At 36.5% G+C, this 17,438-nt stretch overlaps 2 protein-coding genes across 3 annotated transcripts in view; one reads left to right on the top strand and one right to left on the bottom strand.

Moving 5' to 3' along the window:
- Window positions 1-17,438, top strand: part of Skic3 (SKI3 subunit of superkiller complex) — a 148,956-nt gene that overhangs the window by 19,417 nt on the left and 112,101 nt on the right. The gene's annotated exons all lie outside the window — the stretch shown is intronic.
- Window positions 5,419-17,438, bottom strand: part of Arsk (arylsulfatase family member K) — a 32,576-nt gene continuing 20,556 nt past the window's right edge. Inside the window, exons 6-9 of one of the 2 annotated variants that reach the window (XR_011373721.1) lie at window positions 14,217-14,441; window positions 10,874-11,098; window positions 7,514-9,177; window positions 5,419-5,576 (exon numbers count right to left, since the gene is read on the bottom strand). Coding sequence is in view for 1 of the 2 variants with exons in the window: in XM_070031058.1 (XP_069887159.1) it covers window positions 8,879-9,177; window positions 10,874-11,098; window positions 14,217-14,441 (749 nt within the window). In the remaining variant the exon portion in view is untranslated. Of the gene's footprint in view, window positions 9,178-10,873; window positions 11,099-14,216; window positions 14,442-17,438 lie in introns of both variants that reach the window. The other variant, XM_070031058.1, reaches the window with a different exon arrangement.

The raw sequence follows: 17,438 nt of genomic DNA on the forward strand, positions 1-17,438 counted from the left end.
GACTTTGAATTTGACAGCTTAGCTTTAGTAAGGCTCCTCCAAACCATTCATTTAAAGAACTAACCATTTATTTTAGTAGTAGGAATTAAACTCAGAGGCTTCTGGCTTGCATGTCTGGGTCGCTCATGGCCGGTGCTCTAACAATTCCAGATCCTCTTTTTGCTGGTTAATTGGAAACAGAATGTTTTCTTCCCTGGCTGATTTTGTACCACAATAGGTGTGAGCCATTGATACATCTTAAAATTAATTCTTTTTTTTTTTTTGTCGGTCGTGGGGCTTGAACTCTGGGCCTGGGCGCTGTCCCTCAGCTCTCCAGCTCAAGGCGAGCGCTCTACCACTTGAGCTACAGCGCCACTTCCGGTTTTCTGGTGGTTTATTGGAGATAGGAGTCTCACGGTCTTTCCTGCCCGAGCTGGCTTTGAACTGCGATCCTCAGATCTCAGCCTCCTGAGTAGCTAGGATTACAGGCGTGAGCCACCAGCGCCTGGCTTTAAAATTAATTCTTATAAAAATGATACATGTATATAATTTTCTAAGTCAGCATAGAAATAGAAAGCTGTTATCATAAGGGGTACTCATCCTCACATATTCTCCTTTTATCTACTCCCTTCTAGAGGGAACTTTAGATCTATTATTGTTTTTTTGGCATTTACTTAATTTTATATTCCTAGTGTATAATGTTATTGACCAATATTTTTTTCTATTAACTTGCTAGATATAAAGCTTTCATTTCTTTTTTTCTTTTTTTTTTTTTTTGGTCCGGTCGTGGGGCCTGAACTCTGGGCCTGGGCGCTGTCCCTCAGCTCTTCAGCTCAAGGCTAGCGCTCTACCATTTGAGCCACAGCGCCACTTCCGGCTTTTTTCTTTTTGCTTATGTGGTGCTGAGGAATTGAACCCAGGGCCTCAGGCATGCAAGGCAAGCGCTCTACCACTGAGCCAACTTCCCAGCCCCTCTTTTTTTCTTTTATTTCATTTTTTTATTGTGAAAATATTGTACAGAGGGGGTACAATTACATGGGCAAGATAATGAGTACATTTCTTATTAAGCATTGTAGGCTCCTTCTTTGTTACCCCTTCCCAGCCCTTCCCATCCTCCCCTCGCCCCCCCCCACTCAAAAAGCTTTCATTTCTTACCTTTATCTCCACTTGTTTCCATTTTCTTAGTATTACCCTAGTTCAAGGCCCACGACTGACCAAAAAAAAAAAAAAGACAGTATTACCCTATTTTTTTTTTTGGTTGGTCTTGGGGCTTGGGCTTGGGTGCTGTCCTTGTGTTCTTCAGCTCAAGGCTAGCACCCTACCGCGTGAGCCACAGGGCCACTTCCGATTTTCTAATAGTTAATTGGAGTCAAGAGTCTCACAGACTTTTCTCCCCGGGCTGGCTTTGAACTGTGATCCTCAGATCTCAGCCTCCTTAGTAGCTAGGATTACAGGTGTGAGCCACCAGCACCTGGATCCCTAATCTTCTTAGACCTATATCAGGGTTTCCATTAAGGAAAAATGGAAATATTCTGGGTATTTTTGTATATTTTAATGATCATTATTATCTTTCTTCTTTTTTATTTTTTTTTAGTTCTAGGATTTGAACTCAAGGTCTTGTACTTGCTAGGCTGGTGTCCAGCAATGATCCATACCTCCTGTCTTGTTTTTCTTTAAGTTAACAAGTGCCTTTTCTTAATTTTCATTGCTACAACAGCTAATTCTATGCTTTCATGTAGTCACTTTGTAAAATTTGTATACCATCAGATCCACAGCATAATATAGCAACTCCATTCCCCTTCCTCCCCACACAAAAACCTTTCCAGACATCTCCATTTTTCTCCTAATTGGTGTTAATTGTCCCCCCTGCCCCTCCCCGACTGCAGCAAAACTATAGCCAGGGTCTTCTCACTGTGGTCCTCACTGAAACTCTGCTTTTGTCTTGGGTTACAATGGTTCCTTTTTCTTGGAACTGTGTTTTATTTTTGTTGTATTTGTTGACTTCTCTTTTAGTACAACAAACATCTCATAAGGCTTAAAAAAAGTTTGTACAGAGGTGAGGACGAAGCAATGAGAGGCCTCTTTGTGTTTATCACTTGACTGTCTTGGACAAGTGGTCCTTTAGCCTATTCTCATCCTGGCATCTCACTTCACCAACATCCTACAGAATCCTCTCACCTATGTTAATTCTAGTTTCTTATCTCGTGTGTGTGTGTGTGTGTGTGTGTGTGTGTGTGAGAGAGAGAGAGAGAGAGAGAGAGAGAGAGAGAGAGAGAGAGAGAGAGAGAGAGAGAGAGAGAGAGAGAGAGAGAGAGAGAGAAGAGAGTTTTCTTACTTGGTCTAGCTCCCTGCTTTGGCAGAAAATATCCTTAGCGATTGCTTGAGAAAGGGTAATGTTTATCTGACATATATATGTTATATACATATAAGCTAGCATTTAATGCTAGCAAAGATTTTGACTTTTCATGTAATAAATGAAGAACATCTTTTTACATATATGCAATGTCCATGTTACAAATAAATCTACAAAGAACATCTTTTAAAAAAATTTTTATTATGAAAATACCATACAGAGGAGTTATATTTACATGGGCAAGATAATAAGGACATTTCTTATCAAGCGTTGTTGCTTCCTCCTTTGTTTCCCCTTCCCATCCCGCCCCTCACCCATATCCCCCCCCCATACCAAAGTTGTAAAGTTTGTTTTTTTTTATTGTGAAAATACTGTACAGAGGGGTTACAATTACATGGGCAAAATAATGAGTACATTTCTTATCAAGCATTTTAGCCTCCTCCTTTGTTTCTCCTTCCCATTCCTTTCTGTCCTTCACCCGCCCCCCCCCACCCAGTTCTCTCCGCCCCTCACCCCCCAAAGTTGTAAAGTTCGTTTTCCACATAACGACTTGTACATCTCATTGTTGCAGTGGGTCCACCTGATCCCTATTTAAACGATTTGTTTTTCCCTTTCCCCTCCACAAATTATACCAACATCAAATACAGTGAAAGCAGGGGTTATACTGTGGGGGAGGGACATACAAAGCAACAAAGAAATAATCTTATAAATGTGTTAGAAACAATCGCATGAAAGAAAAAAATTTGAATACATATCTTAGGGTTCATTACCCTAACATCACCGTATCTGACCTTTTCTGCTTGACTCAGACATATACTAGATATAGCAAATAAGGGAAACCATGGAACCTATGTTTCTTTGGGCCTGGCTTACTTCACTTAATAAAATTTTTTCCAAGCCTTTCCATTTCCTAGCAAATGGGGCAATGTCATTCTTTCTGATGGAGGCATAGAATTCCATTGTGTATATATACCACATTTTCTTGATCTATTCATCTACTGAGGGGCATCTGGGTTGGTTCCATATCTTAGCTATGGTAAATAATGCTGAGATAAACACAGTCATGCTGGTAGCTTTAGTGTGGTCTTGTTTGTAAACCTTTGGGTAAATGCTCAAAAGTGGGATTGCTAGGTCATAGGGGAGCTCTATGTGGAGTGTAAAGTTCGTTTTTTGACATAATGACTTGTACATCTCATTGTTGCAATGGGTCCTCCTGTCTTTGTACATAGCATTTAATGATTCCCTTAGGATAAAATATTAAAGCATTTTTAGGGCTGGGAAGGTGGCTCAGTGGTAGAGCGCTTGCCTTGCATGCTCGAGGCCCTGGGTTCGATTCCTCAGCACCACATAAGCAAAAAGAAAAAAGCCAGAAGTGGCGCTGTGGCTCAAGTGGTAGAGCGCTAGCCTTGAGCTGAAGATCTGAGGGACAGTGCCCAGGCCCAGAGTTCAGGCCCAACGACCGGACCCCCCCCAAAAAAAAAAGAAAGAAAAAAATATTAAAGCATTTTAAATACATGGTGCTGAATTGCCTTTAACAAGAAACTCAAAGCAATGTATGTGTTTTTCTCTATTGTCACAACAATATGGGCATCATATCATTTTTTAAACTTTTCATAGTTGGCAACAAGTGTTTATTAACTTTATAAATGGAGTATAATCCACATACCATAAAATCCAGCCTTTTAAAAAATATTTTTGACACTTCTAGGATTTGAGCTCAGGACCTTCCAGTTGCTAGGCAGAAATTGTCTACCAGTTGACTCATGCTTCCAGCCCTATTGGCTGTAGTTATTTTTTGGATGGGTTTTATACAGTCTTATGCCTCACTGGGACAGAGATCCTATTTGTGCTTCTTGTATAGCTAAAATGACAGATATGCATCACTGCACCCAGGTATTGGTTACAATGGGGTCCTGTGAGCTTTTACCCAGGGCTGGACTTGAATGGCTATCCATCCCATATCTCTGCTGCTTCCCAAGTAACTATAGTACAGATGTAAAAATTTAGCCTTTTAATGCATACGGTGCAGGTTTTTATTCAGCATATTCACCAGTTTGTACAACTAATTCCAAAGTGTTTTCATGATCTTCCAAAAGAATACTATAGTTATTCTTCCCACCCAGCCCTGGGAAGTACTACTTTGTCTCCATGGATTTGCCCTATTCTGGACATTTCATATAATCATACAATAAATTGCCATTGTTTATACTTTCTTTTTCTTAAACCAACTTTTAAAGATTTATGTTGTAATATATAACAGTAGCTTATTTCTAAATAACATTCCATTATATGGATATATCATGCTTTGTTTATTCATGATTTTAGCCAGTGTGTATTTGGGCTGTTCCCCCAGTTGACATACATAATTTAAAAAATTGAACATACAAGTTTTGCTTTTGAGACAGGATCATGCTATGTTTGTGGCCTGGGCTGGCCTTGAAACCCAGTTCTTCAGATATCAAACTCCTGAATAGAATATACTTAGTGGCATGAGCCACTCATGTCTGGCTGGCAGGGAAATGAGATTTTAAGATTAGATTTGTTACTATAGCCTCTGGTCATAAGATCTGGCTCTGGGTCCAGATGGGCATTAAGAGTAACAACAGAATGTATAAAAATGATAACTTGGGTTATACTTTTGGACGAAAGTTGAAAGAACCCAGGAGATATATACATATATCCCTATTATAACTGGGACACAAATCTTTCTCCAGGTACTAGGGACCAGGGCATTTTGGGGAAGGCAATTTTCACTCCTAGTATGACATTTTCTATAGGAGGTGGATTGGAAAAACTTTGTTGAGAGCTCTGAGTGATGGTGCCTGTGTGTAACCTTGGCCAGGAGGATGGTGGCTCAGGGCCAGCCTGGGTAAAAGTTAGCTAGATCCCATCTCAAGCCAGGCATTGTAACACTTATATGCAATTTTAGTTATTTGGAAGATGGTAGCAAGAGGATCATAGTCCAAGGATAGCTAGAGCAAAAGCACAAGATCCTATCTGAAAAGTGCTGTCATGCTTGTATAGGAAGTATTAGCCCTTGACTTCAGTCCCCAGTACTGCATAAAGCAAAATAACAACAACAAAAATCAGTGAAGATAATTTATTCAGTTCAAGGTGTTATACAGTGAAATTATATTTTTAACCGATCAGGCAGTCATTTACTCAATAAAAGGTCAGTTACACTGGAGGCATGGCTCAAGTGGTAGGTAGCTGTCTTGTATGCAAAGAGCCCTGTGTTTAATCCCTAGTACGACAAAAAAAGAAGAAAGAAAGAGAACATGGGAAGAAGAAGAAAAGGAAGGAAAAAAAGAAGAGAGGAAACCAAAGTCAATTGGGTAATCATTAAAAAAAAGCAAAGTAGCTAAATTAAGACCTCTAATATGTAATGTTTAGATGAGTCAAAGATCTAAGGACAAGAAATAAAACTGTGGAAGAAGGTAAGTGTGAAGACCATTGTAAATATGACAGAAAATTCCAAAGTCACAAAAATATATTCATGTAATTTTAAATTAAATATTATTTTAATTAAAAATCATAATTGTATATATGGTACAAATAGCTATAAATTTGATAACATGAAAATATAAATGCCTGCAGGTTAAAACATCAGAATAATGTAAAAAGACAAATGACAGTGACAAACTAGAAAGAAAATATTTGCAGGCTTTCTTACAAGGAGCTAAAATCTAAGGCATGCCTGTAAATAGAAAAGAAAGAGTAACAACCAACAGGAAAACAGGCAAAGAATAGAAATAGTAATTCATAGTTAAGTTCAACATTCTAATGGCTATTCAATATATGACAAATTATCAACTTTGTTCATAATAAGAAAAAATAAAAATATTTCATATTTATCAGGTTGGCACTTTATACAAAGGCCATGCCTTTCTGAAGAGTATCAATTTGGTTAACCTCTTCAGAAGTAATTTGGTTGTATTTACAATAATATTGTAGATAAACTCTTGACTCAACAATGTCACTTCTAGATACCTACTGTCAAATCTGGGAGGGGGAAAAGAAATAAGGAGAAAGAAAGTATATGGCGCGACACCATTGGAAGGACTAGTGGAAAGAAAACATCTATTTGTGCCTAAGTGTATTGCCTGTTAATGAAAGGATGAGTAATCCCTCCTTGCAAGGGACTAGGAATGGACAAATACTTAATACCCTTCATGCTTACATAATTCTTTTGTACCTTTTGAGTCTTTAACCTCATGCATATATTGCCTGTGTGCACGAGTAGTAAAATCAGCTATATCCAGGGGCTATCTTCCATTGAATATTTCTAGTATTCCATCAACTGAGTCATTAAACTCTTATCAAATACTCACAGAATTGTTTTATGGTTGATAAGTAATAAAACATTTAAAATATTTTCTATTCTGTATAATTTGGGGAACAAATTTCTATTACAAATGTCTATTACACTTTTACATCAGTCTCTTTAATACAATCATTAAAATGTTAGAGATGATAAGATTAAGGTCTTAATAATAACTAACCATTTTGAAACTATGTAAGTCTATGACCATTGTCAATTTAGATATAGTACATTCTTTTAAAAGAACATAAGTAATCCTGTGTAATGCCAAGCACTCAGAATCCTGTGTACACAGGAAAAGGCAAACACACTTGCAAGTTTTCCACTGGTATGCTTTTTTCCACACACATTATCCACTCTTGCATCTACTCATAGCTCCATGGGAATCTAGGGGTCTCCATAATTTGAGATGAAAACCAACTGAGGTCAAAGACAGTAGACTACTCAGTAAAAAAAGAAGTGTACAAAGGAAGAAGCTGGGTAAGAAGAGATTAGGTAAGGGAGTAATGCCCATCACTAGTGAGCCATGGGAAGGAAGAAGAGAGGCCTTTGATGATGTCTGGGAATCAGGGACCAAGTGACATAGACTCACAGCTATCAGAAATTCTTGTATTTAACACTTTAAAAAATAACCTTTACTACTTAGGAATATTATATTTTAGGCCTTTTCTTACCTGAGTTTTCCCAAAGATGTTTAGAAGACTAAGAAAATTTAATTTTCTTTTCTATTAATTTAATAAGTCAGTAATAAACTGAAATAAATCCACTGGAATTACTTTTTACATTCATTCAACAAACCAAGTGCTGTTCCAAGATACAGGGAAGTAATGGTGTACAAAGCAGGCAGTTCTTTAGCTTACCTTCTAGCATGGGAAAAAGTCAAATATGTCATATGGTAACAAAAATGCAAGAAGAGAGTTTGATGGCAGTCATGTGTGTATGTGCTGTTTACATCTTGTATTCAGGGAAGGCCTCTATGAGAAGGGATAGTCAACAGGGACCTGTGGAAGGGACAGATAGTTAGACCTATGTATAGCTGAAGATAGTACTCTTTGTTATCCCCCAAGGAAGAACAAGTGCAAAATCTCTGATTCAGGAACCTGATTGGATCCTCTCTTAAATCTCAAGGCGGCCTGTTTACATGAGCAGAATTAGGGACAAGTTGATGAGGGGAAGAAATCATATTGGCACCGAGGTCCAACTGAAGACTTTGAACTTTTACTCTTGGTGAGCTGGGAAATCCATAGAGTATTTTGAGCAGCAGTGTATGCAATACAATATGGTATTAACAATTATGTGATAGATTAAAATTGAATAAAAGCAGAAGACAGCAGAGACTTGGGAAACAATAGCAGGAATGTAGGTAAATATCTTCCTAATCTTATAGGTAGAATAATATTCTTTGTGCTGAAAAACAGATCCCATGTTAAATATCTATTTCTTTATTAAATAATTTAAGTATTTATTAGTTCTTCCTGTGCATCTGGACACTAGTTTTCATTCTCATATATTTATGGATGATTTCCTTGAAAACACTTGAGCCTTAAACTGCTGTTGTAAAATTTTTGTGGTTTAAAAATCAATGTCATATGTATTTCTCTAACAAATTTGTCATTCTAATTCCATTTTAAGTAAGCCTCACTTTGACCGTATAAGCAAAGATTAGAAGTAACTTTAGGTTTCTTAATAACTTGACAGTGACTTAAAATTTAAAAACCAACAGATCAAAATATAGGTAGATATATAGGTAGGTAGGTAGGTAGGTAGGTAGTTAGATAGATAGGTAGGTAGATAGATAGCTAGATATCTAGATGATAGATATGATGATATCCTGAAAAAAGATGCTATTACATTCTTCCTGAACCTATCCGTACATAGACCTAGATTATGACAACAATGTAAATTGTATTCATTTTGTAGCATATACTTAGGAAAGATGGAAAGTGTTAATGATATTTTTATCTAACATTCAATTCTTCACCATGTTCCAGGTGTTGTTCTAAGTTTATATAGTCAGCACTATTCTTCATATTTTTATTTATAGAAAAGTGAACACCAGAGATGTTAGTAACTTGCCCAAAGTCACACAGTTGTTAATTACTGAGACAAGGTTTGAATTTAGACAGTCTGATGCAAGGATCTCTATCCTCTTTAATAGTATACCATTACTATAACTTTCATTTAAAATACATATTAACATACTTCTATGTAGCTCTAAAACATTATTAGTTTTGTTCAAACTTTTTTTTAGTGGTATGGGTTTTAAGCCACTGATTGATCGCATTTTCATATTTGTTTGGTTCTTTCAGCCACTCCTGATGCCACCTAAGGTTTGCTATAACATTTGAATAATTTTTTCCTGTGCTTTCTTTCCATATGATAAACTGCTCTTTATTATATTGGTGGACAGAAGCAGAAACTTTAGGATAGTTTATAATGGAACGAAGCCTCTGATCCAAAGAAGAAGTAAAGTCTGGATATTTTGTAGCAACATTTATTAGTTCATCTGGATCCGTTGAAAGATCTGAAAAAGAAATTAAAGTACTTGTTAAAAGTTACTTTCTAAATTGTTTTTTAGAATATCATTATGACAGATAATGTATTAGAATTTATTTTCATTTCTTCTTACTATAGTAAAAGGAAGGACAACATATAGCCAATATGTGACATAAAGATGTGTTAGTCAACAAACCCATACACATTGGTGGTTCAATAAGACTATATCACTTAGAGATATCATAGACATCTTAGTTCTATGATTATGGTATAACAATGAGATAATCTAATGACACATTTAGAATATATCTCCATGATTAAGCAATGCACACACACACACACACACACACACACACACACACACACACACACACACACACACACACACACACTCTGTATGGGCCTATTTGAAGTGAGGGGCCTGTAGACATATATGGCTTTGCTATGCAATGTCAGCTAGAGTCCCATAGAATACAGTGGAGCTGGACATGGTGTAAGAAAACAAATTTAGCTTAAAGATCTAATTGATCTTTTATCCAGCAAGTCCTGAATTGGGCAGCAATCCCCTTAGTGAATTACAAAAAGTGCACCTATGAGCTAAGGAGAGGAAGTGGGCTTTATAGGCTGAAAAAGGATGAAGAAAGCAGAAACAAGGAACTTTTCTAGGGTTAACAGAGAGGAAACTTCCTTTTTTTGGGTCTGGTAAGTAAACTTCAGATCAGTTACACAAATCTCCTGTTTTCTGTAAACCTGACCTGTCTTAAAGTTCAGTTTGATTATTTGGCATTTAGCATGATTGTTCTGGTTGGTCAGTTTTGTTGGGCCTAATGGAGGAGCTCAGTATAAATAACGAGCTCCCATAAATTCCATTTAACCATGGCCATTAAAGGAATAAAAGATGTTCATTATTTAAGGACATTAGTTTGGCCCTTAAAGGCTTATTTGGAGTTAACAATTCTGACATTTATAACGAGGAAGAGAACTTAGGGAGAAAAATATACAATATGGGACAAATAAGTCAGAAACTATTTTTAAAAATTAGTTCCCAGATTAGTGAAGGTGACAGGCATATTTACTGGGGAGAAAAAAGACTGGATTTTGGAGTCAGACCTAGGGTTAAACTCTCAATCCTACTTTTTAGCTTTGAGATTCTGCAAAAGTATCCAAATTTTTCTGACCCCCTAGTCTCCTTTTCTATAAAAAAACAATGAGAATGGTATTGTCTGGAGAGTTGGGATAAACACTAACAATATATGCGGAAAGCCAGGTTCTATAATCAATAGTCATTAATTGTTTAGAACAGATGAAACTCAGTACAATGAGTGTTGACTGCTAATGGGAAAATGAAAAGGGGCCAGCAAAAGCAGATCTAAAATTTTAGGGCACTTTGTCTGATATTCAAATGATGATTTGTAATGAGGTTGCTCTGTTTTGATTAGCTGAAAAATTTCAAATGACATCCTTAATTTTTTTTTTTTTTTTGCTTTTTCTACACATCACAAAGACTGGTGGTTTTATGTATATTTTGTAAGCAAACTGACTAGATTCAAAAGTTTACTTTATTAGCCAGGTGAATTGGATAATCTTTTCTACTTGTCCTAGCATGAGAATCAACAGATAGTAATTTAATCATGATTACTGAATCTCTGGAGCAATGCTATATAGACTGGCTAATTACAACTAATATTATACTTAAAAATATATTAACATATCAACAAATTTACCAAAGAGTTGAGGCATTATTGAAACACCATCAGAGTAGGTTATATACTTCCATTGGTTAGTTAGAAGCATATAGGTGGAAGCATTCACATCGCATCCATGGTATTCACTCAGAATCCAGGATGGGCGTAGATTGTCCACATTATGGACATTCTTAAGTCGTTCTGATGACAAGGGCAACAAAGAGTATCCACTCAGGTTCCGAGGCACAGGAATTCCAGCAATACCTTTGAACAAAAATATTTTAAAATGATTCATTCCTTAATTAGTTCAATATTAATAAATGACATTATTTACCTTTTTTTACGAGACCAGATATTATATATGGATTTTTTAGTTAACAATAATAGAAACATAGACTAAGACCTTGAAAAATGTCTGACTTAGAAAGAGGTTGCTATTTGTTTGGAACTGCCCTTTTCCTATAGAAAAATTACTATTAATTATAGCTGCATATTTAAGATAGTTCCAAAACAAGTTGGCAATTACCTCCTCAACCCCCTTTCTGGTTTCAATATTTCATAATTTCATGTAAATTTAACTATTCTCAATGAGGAAAAGAGGGAAGTATTTTATAAATAAATAAATAGTTAAAAACAAACAGAAAGTATGTGAGAAAAAGGATTTACAGATATGAAAGTAACTGAGCTCCAGACAGCATTCAGTGTGAAGTAAAAAGAGAGTACAAGGGAAAAGGTTGCGTGAGAATAGCTTGGGTAAAGGGACTTTCATGCTCACTATTGAGCCATGACAAGGGATGGCTGGGAGTCAGGGACCAAATGACATATACTCACATCTATCAGAAATTCTTATATTCTAGTAAACTTTACTACTTAAGAACATTATATGTTAGGCTTATTCTTATCTGAGTTTTCCCAAAGATGTTTAGAAGACTAAGAAAAGTTAAGTTTTCTATCAATTAATTTAATAAGTAATAAACTGAAATGGGACTAATCAAATGTTCCTTTTTCCCCATTCATTCAGCAAAACAGGTGCTGTTCCAGATGCAGGGAAGTAACAGTACACAAAACAAATAGCTCTCCAAGAGCTTACCGTCAATATGGGAAAAGGGCGAATATGTCACAAGGTAATAAAAATGCAAGGAAGACAGAGACTGATGACAGGCTTTTAGGTCTGTGTGTGCTGTTTTATATTTTATAGTCAGGCATGTGTGTATGTGCTGTTTTATAACTTGTTCTCAGAGAAGGCCTTTCCTAGAAAGGACATTCCAACAGTAAACTGAAGAAGGGGTGGAGAATGAGCCCTATAAGATATCTACTTCAGATAGATATGATAGATACCTTTTTATCCCTAAGGAATAGAAAGTGTAAGATCTCTTGATGCAGGAACCTGATTGGATACTCCCTCAAATCCCAAGGGGCTGTTTATAGGAGCAAAAGGAGGTGAACAACTTGTGTCTTGTTTACTCCAGGTCCAACAGAAGGTTATAAACTTTTACTTTAGGGGATTTGGGAAGTTGGTATACCACTTTGAGCAGCACTGTGTGTGACACAGGCTGATGCTAACCATTACATTATAAATAGTCTAAAATTTAGTAAAAGCAGAATGTAGTACAGATTTGGGAAGCCATAGCAGGAGTTCTAGAAAATATCTTTTTAGTCTTTTATAGATAGAGTAATTTTCTTTGTGCTGAAAAACAAATCCTAAGTCAAATATCTATATTATTTTTAAAACTTTACTATTTTTCGTATGCACCAGAAGCTTGTATTTATTTCTCATATATTTATTGATGATTTGTTTGAAAACACTGTAGCTTTAAAGTGCTTTTAGAAAAATCTCTTTGATTTTGGTTTGAAAACATCAATTTCAGCCAGGCACCAATGGCTCAGCTTGTAATCCTAAATACTAAGGAGGCTGATCTGTGGATCATGGCTCAAAGTCAGCCTATGCAGGAAAGTATCTGAGACTTGTATCTCCAGTTAACCACCAAAAAGCTGGAAGTGGAGCTGTGACTCAAGTGGTAGAGTTCCAGCCTTGAGTGGAAAAGCTAAGCGATAGTGCCCAGGCCCTTAATTAAAACCCTAATAATGACACACAAAAAAATAAAATTAAGAAAAAAAAAACAGAAAGGAGGGAAAGTAACAGGGATCTAGGAATGGAGTAAGAAAGTGGCTGAGATATGGATAAATGTAACAAATTGCTTTAGGATAAAGAGAAATCAGCCAGTGATGACTGAAGAGATTCTAAATTCAGAGATATAATGATATTCAGATATAAAGATATGATATGAAACAAAAGAGAAAAGGAGAGGGCACTAATTTAAATTACCTATAAAGAATTTGATTTGTTAAATAAAGGCAAAGACCTCATAATAGAAGATAAAAAGGACTTCTGTCTTTAAGCATGTGTCCTTCATGTTTTAATATTTCTAAAATTAGAGAAATTTATGTTTGTCTTTCACCAAAATTTTACAAGTTGAGGGTAGTTTTTTAATTGATAGTGCCACAGAACAGAGGACTTACAGTATGTAAATACTAATGAATTTAAAGTATTCAGTTAGATAGAAACCAACCATATATAAATTCCTTTGAATTTGATGATATTATTCTAGTATTATCAACAAAATGCTAAGTATTGCAATCTACATGTTGCTGTTTTAGATCTAGAGCTATGCGTGTAGATATTAAGAAACTAATAAGGAGCTGGGTGCCAGTGGCTCATGCCTATAATCCTAGCTATTCAGGAAGCTGAGATCTGAGAATCATAGTTTAAAGCCAGCCCAGGCAAGAAAGTCTGTAAGACTCTTATCTCCAATTAACCACCAGAAAACTGGAAGTGGGTGCTGAGGCTCAAATGGTAGAACGCTAGCCTTGAGCTAAAGAGCTGAGGGACAGCGTCCAGGCCCAGAGTTCAAGAGCCATGACTGACAAAGAAAAAGGAAAAAAGAAAAGAAAAAAGAAACTAATACAAAACTAGCAAAAGAATTTTGAGGAAAAATGGTGACATTTTCAGATTAAAGGACCTTTCTTACCCTTTACAAATTTAATAGTCTTAAAGTAGGTAGAATAACCTGGAAAGGAAATGCTTAGATTTTAGGAAGAGGGTAGTCATCCAAATGACATAACAATTATTTAAAAAGTTATGTACCTAAGTATCATAGGTAGTTTACTCTATATAGTCATATCCTGATTATGAATCTATTGAAAGAAAAATGACTAAAGTGAATGAAGGACACTCAAATCTGACAACTACTGTGCTTATTGCTCAGACTATGAACTTTACTTAGAGTTAAATAAGTTGTTCAAAGTGTAAACAAATCATCAGGACCTATGACTACTTTGCTTATTCATTCTTCAGCATTGTTACAAAGGAATATTTACTTACCAAGCATAGTAGGGTAAATATCTACAAGAGAAACTGCATTTGATACTTGGTGGTTGGCCTTAATTCCTGGTCCCATCATCACAAGTGGAATATGGGCACTGGCTTCATACATGCTCATTTTATAAAACTGCCGATGTTCCATTGCCAGCTCTCCATGGTCTGCAGTATAGATGACAATAGTATTTTGAAGAAGTTCTAGCTCACGAAGAGTCACAACAACTTCACCTACAATGAAATCAAGATAAATCTATTAATCTGTGTTTAGTTCATGTTTTATTCTACCACATTAAGTAATTCTGCCCTATAAGTTTGGAATGATACATAAATTTGTCAGAATGATACATAAATTTGTACTAGAGTTGAAGATAGGCCCCTGTGCTTATGGTAGGCAGACACTTTACCACTGAGCTGTACTTCTAGCTCTTTTTTTTTGCACTTATTTTTCCTTCAGGCATGTGCTTATGCTGTCCTCCAACTAATACAATTTTCCCACTGTAGCTCAAATGTCCAAGCATATGACACCATACCCAGTTTCTTCCATTGAGACAGAGTCTTACTAATTTTTCTGCTGAAACAGATCCTCTCTATTTCAGCTTGCCACATAGCCAGGATGGCAGGTGCACACCACACTGACTATGTGTTGGTTGAGAACAGAGCTCATGTTGTATGCTGGGGTGGACCTTGAACTACGATCTTTCCAACTTCAGCCTCCCACATATCTAGGATTATAGGTGTGAGCCACCAATGCCCAGATTTCAGGATGCTTCTTAAGATGTATATGATGCATAGGTATAGTGAACTACAGTTAGCCCAACCTCCTATAAGATGTATATGATTGCAGTTATAATAACAATATTGTAATCTGTGGTGTTTATGCTCATTCCTTAAATATTATCCAGTACTTACTATGTGCCAGCCACTATGGGTGAAATGCTAGGCACCAAAGAAGCAATGCTGATCAAAATGCTGCCCTCATGAGGAGACAAATGGTATAAAAGTAAACAGAAAACATAATGAATATTAAGGTGTAAACAATATAAAACGTAGATTAAATAGAATGATGAGTCTGGTTTACTGGGAAAGACATCTATGATGAGGTATAATTTGAGATGAAAGCTAAAGACTGAGAATGAGTCACAGACAGAGCAACGGAAAGAACATTCTAGGTGAGAATGGAAAGGTGCTGATATGAAGAGCTTAGCATGTTTTCTATTAACGTATGTTCATGTTTCTCTCTGTCTCTGTCCTCTCTCTTTCTCTCTGGTACTACTGGGTTTGATTGTTGGGCCTCACTTGCTAGGCAGGAGTTCTGCCACTGAGCCATATCTTTAGCTCTAAGGTGTAACTCTTGGGAGTATTCAGTATGATGCCCCAGGAAGTACCTAGAACTAAATGCTTCTTCTTCTTTTTTTGGGGGGGGGTCCGGTTGTGGGGCCTGGGCGCTGTCCCTCAGCTCTTCAGCTCAAGGCTAGCACTCTATCACTTGAGCCACAGCGCCACTTCCGGCTTTTTTCTTTTTGCTTATGTGGTGCTGAGGAATCGAACCCAGGGCCTCATGCATGCTAGGCAAGCGCTCTACCACTGAGCCACCTTCCCAGCCCCACTAAATGCTTCTTAAACAAGCATAATGAATAATAATGTAATTTGGTCACCAGATCAATGTTCCTTCAAGTAGAAAAATATATTCCATAAACTTTGTAACTTAAAATATGTAAATTGGTAATTTTTCCCTGAAAATTACTTTAACATTAGTATTATTTTCACACTCCCTGTAGCAGCCATTAAATATGCAGTATTTCATCTTAGTAGATATGAATGGATTGTTGCAAGCTTTTAAAACCAATTTCTTTTTTGTTTAATTGGTTGTGGGGCTTGAACTCTGGACCTGGGTGCTGTCCCTGAGCTCTTCAGCTCAAGGTTAGCACTCTACCACTTGAGCCACAGCACCACTCCCGGCTTTTCTGCTTATGTGGTACTGAGGAATCGAACCCAGGACCTCATGCATGCTAGACAAGCACTCTACCACTGAGCCGCCTTCCCAGTCCCTTAAAACCAATTTCTAAGGCACAAACATTCCTTAACAGGAGACTATATCAATGAAGTACAAGTCAATAGATGTTATAGATTTATTACTAAAGAAGTTTACCTAAAGCCTTACTTGTATAGATTACTAGGAAAGTCCTTATGGCCCTTTAATACATGTACTTAATGCATGTACTTATAACTATAAATATCACAATGTTATAAAGATTGTAATTTATTCATTTTTGACTTTCTTCTGTATTTTCTTTTCCTTCCTTCCTTCTTTCCTCCCTCCCTTCCTTCCTTCCTTCCTTCCTTCCTTCCTTCCTTCCTTCCTTCCTTCCTTCCTTCCTTCTGTTCTTCTGTCCTTCCTTCCCTCCTTTTTTCCTTCCAGTAGTTGTGCTAAGGAATTGCCTGTTCACCCAATAAATGTTTTAAAAATAAAAAAAACCACTCTGTTTACTCCAGTGTTTAGTCTTCATGGAAGAGGAGCTACCCAAACCTCACTAGTGCGATTATGCCAACACATAGCAAAATAAATTAAGTGATGGTATGATTAAAAAAACCTGCTACGTAAAAAAACAAGATTTCTCATTATATGAATAAAACTGTTCATAACTCTACAACTGAATAGGAAAAATTCTACTATAATCATTTTATATAGGCATGTTTGTTTTTTGAACTAATCTTGAGTCTGAATGACAGAAATTCAGTATGATTCTGGTTCAGAATCACATGGGGAGATTGACTTCAGCTTCAGTTAAGCCTTGTTCTAAAGTCTAACAGGTCTAAGGAAAATGGATTTTCTACAAGTATTACAAGTTAGAAGGAGTCACAAGACTAAGTTATTTCTTGTTCCTCAGAAACTAGGCTGAGCTATCTATCATATGTGAGCCTTCTTCAGCTAAATGCTGATACCTCTTTAAGGTCAATATAATGTTTTGTTTCAAGTAAATGTTAACTTTCTATGACTACATCTGAACAAAGCTGAACATTTTTATGAATCAAGGGATTTATAAAAAGATAAGAGCTTTCTATTCAACTATTAATTCATGTTATCCAATTATTTTGTGCCAGTATTTTTTTTGTTGTTGTTGTTTTTGATGGTCATGGGGCTTGAACTCTGGGCCTGGGTACTGCACCTGAGCTCTTCAGCTCAAAGTGAGCACTCTACCACTTGAGCCACAATGCCACTCCTGG

The sequence above is a fragment of the Dipodomys merriami genome, unplaced genomic scaffold (genome assembly GCF_024711535.1).
Source record: "Dipodomys merriami isolate MVZ:Mamm:240054 unplaced genomic scaffold, mDipMer1.0.p SCAF_20, whole genome shotgun sequence".
NCBI classification, from domain to species: domain Eukaryota; kingdom Metazoa; phylum Chordata; class Mammalia; order Rodentia; family Heteromyidae; genus Dipodomys; species Dipodomys merriami.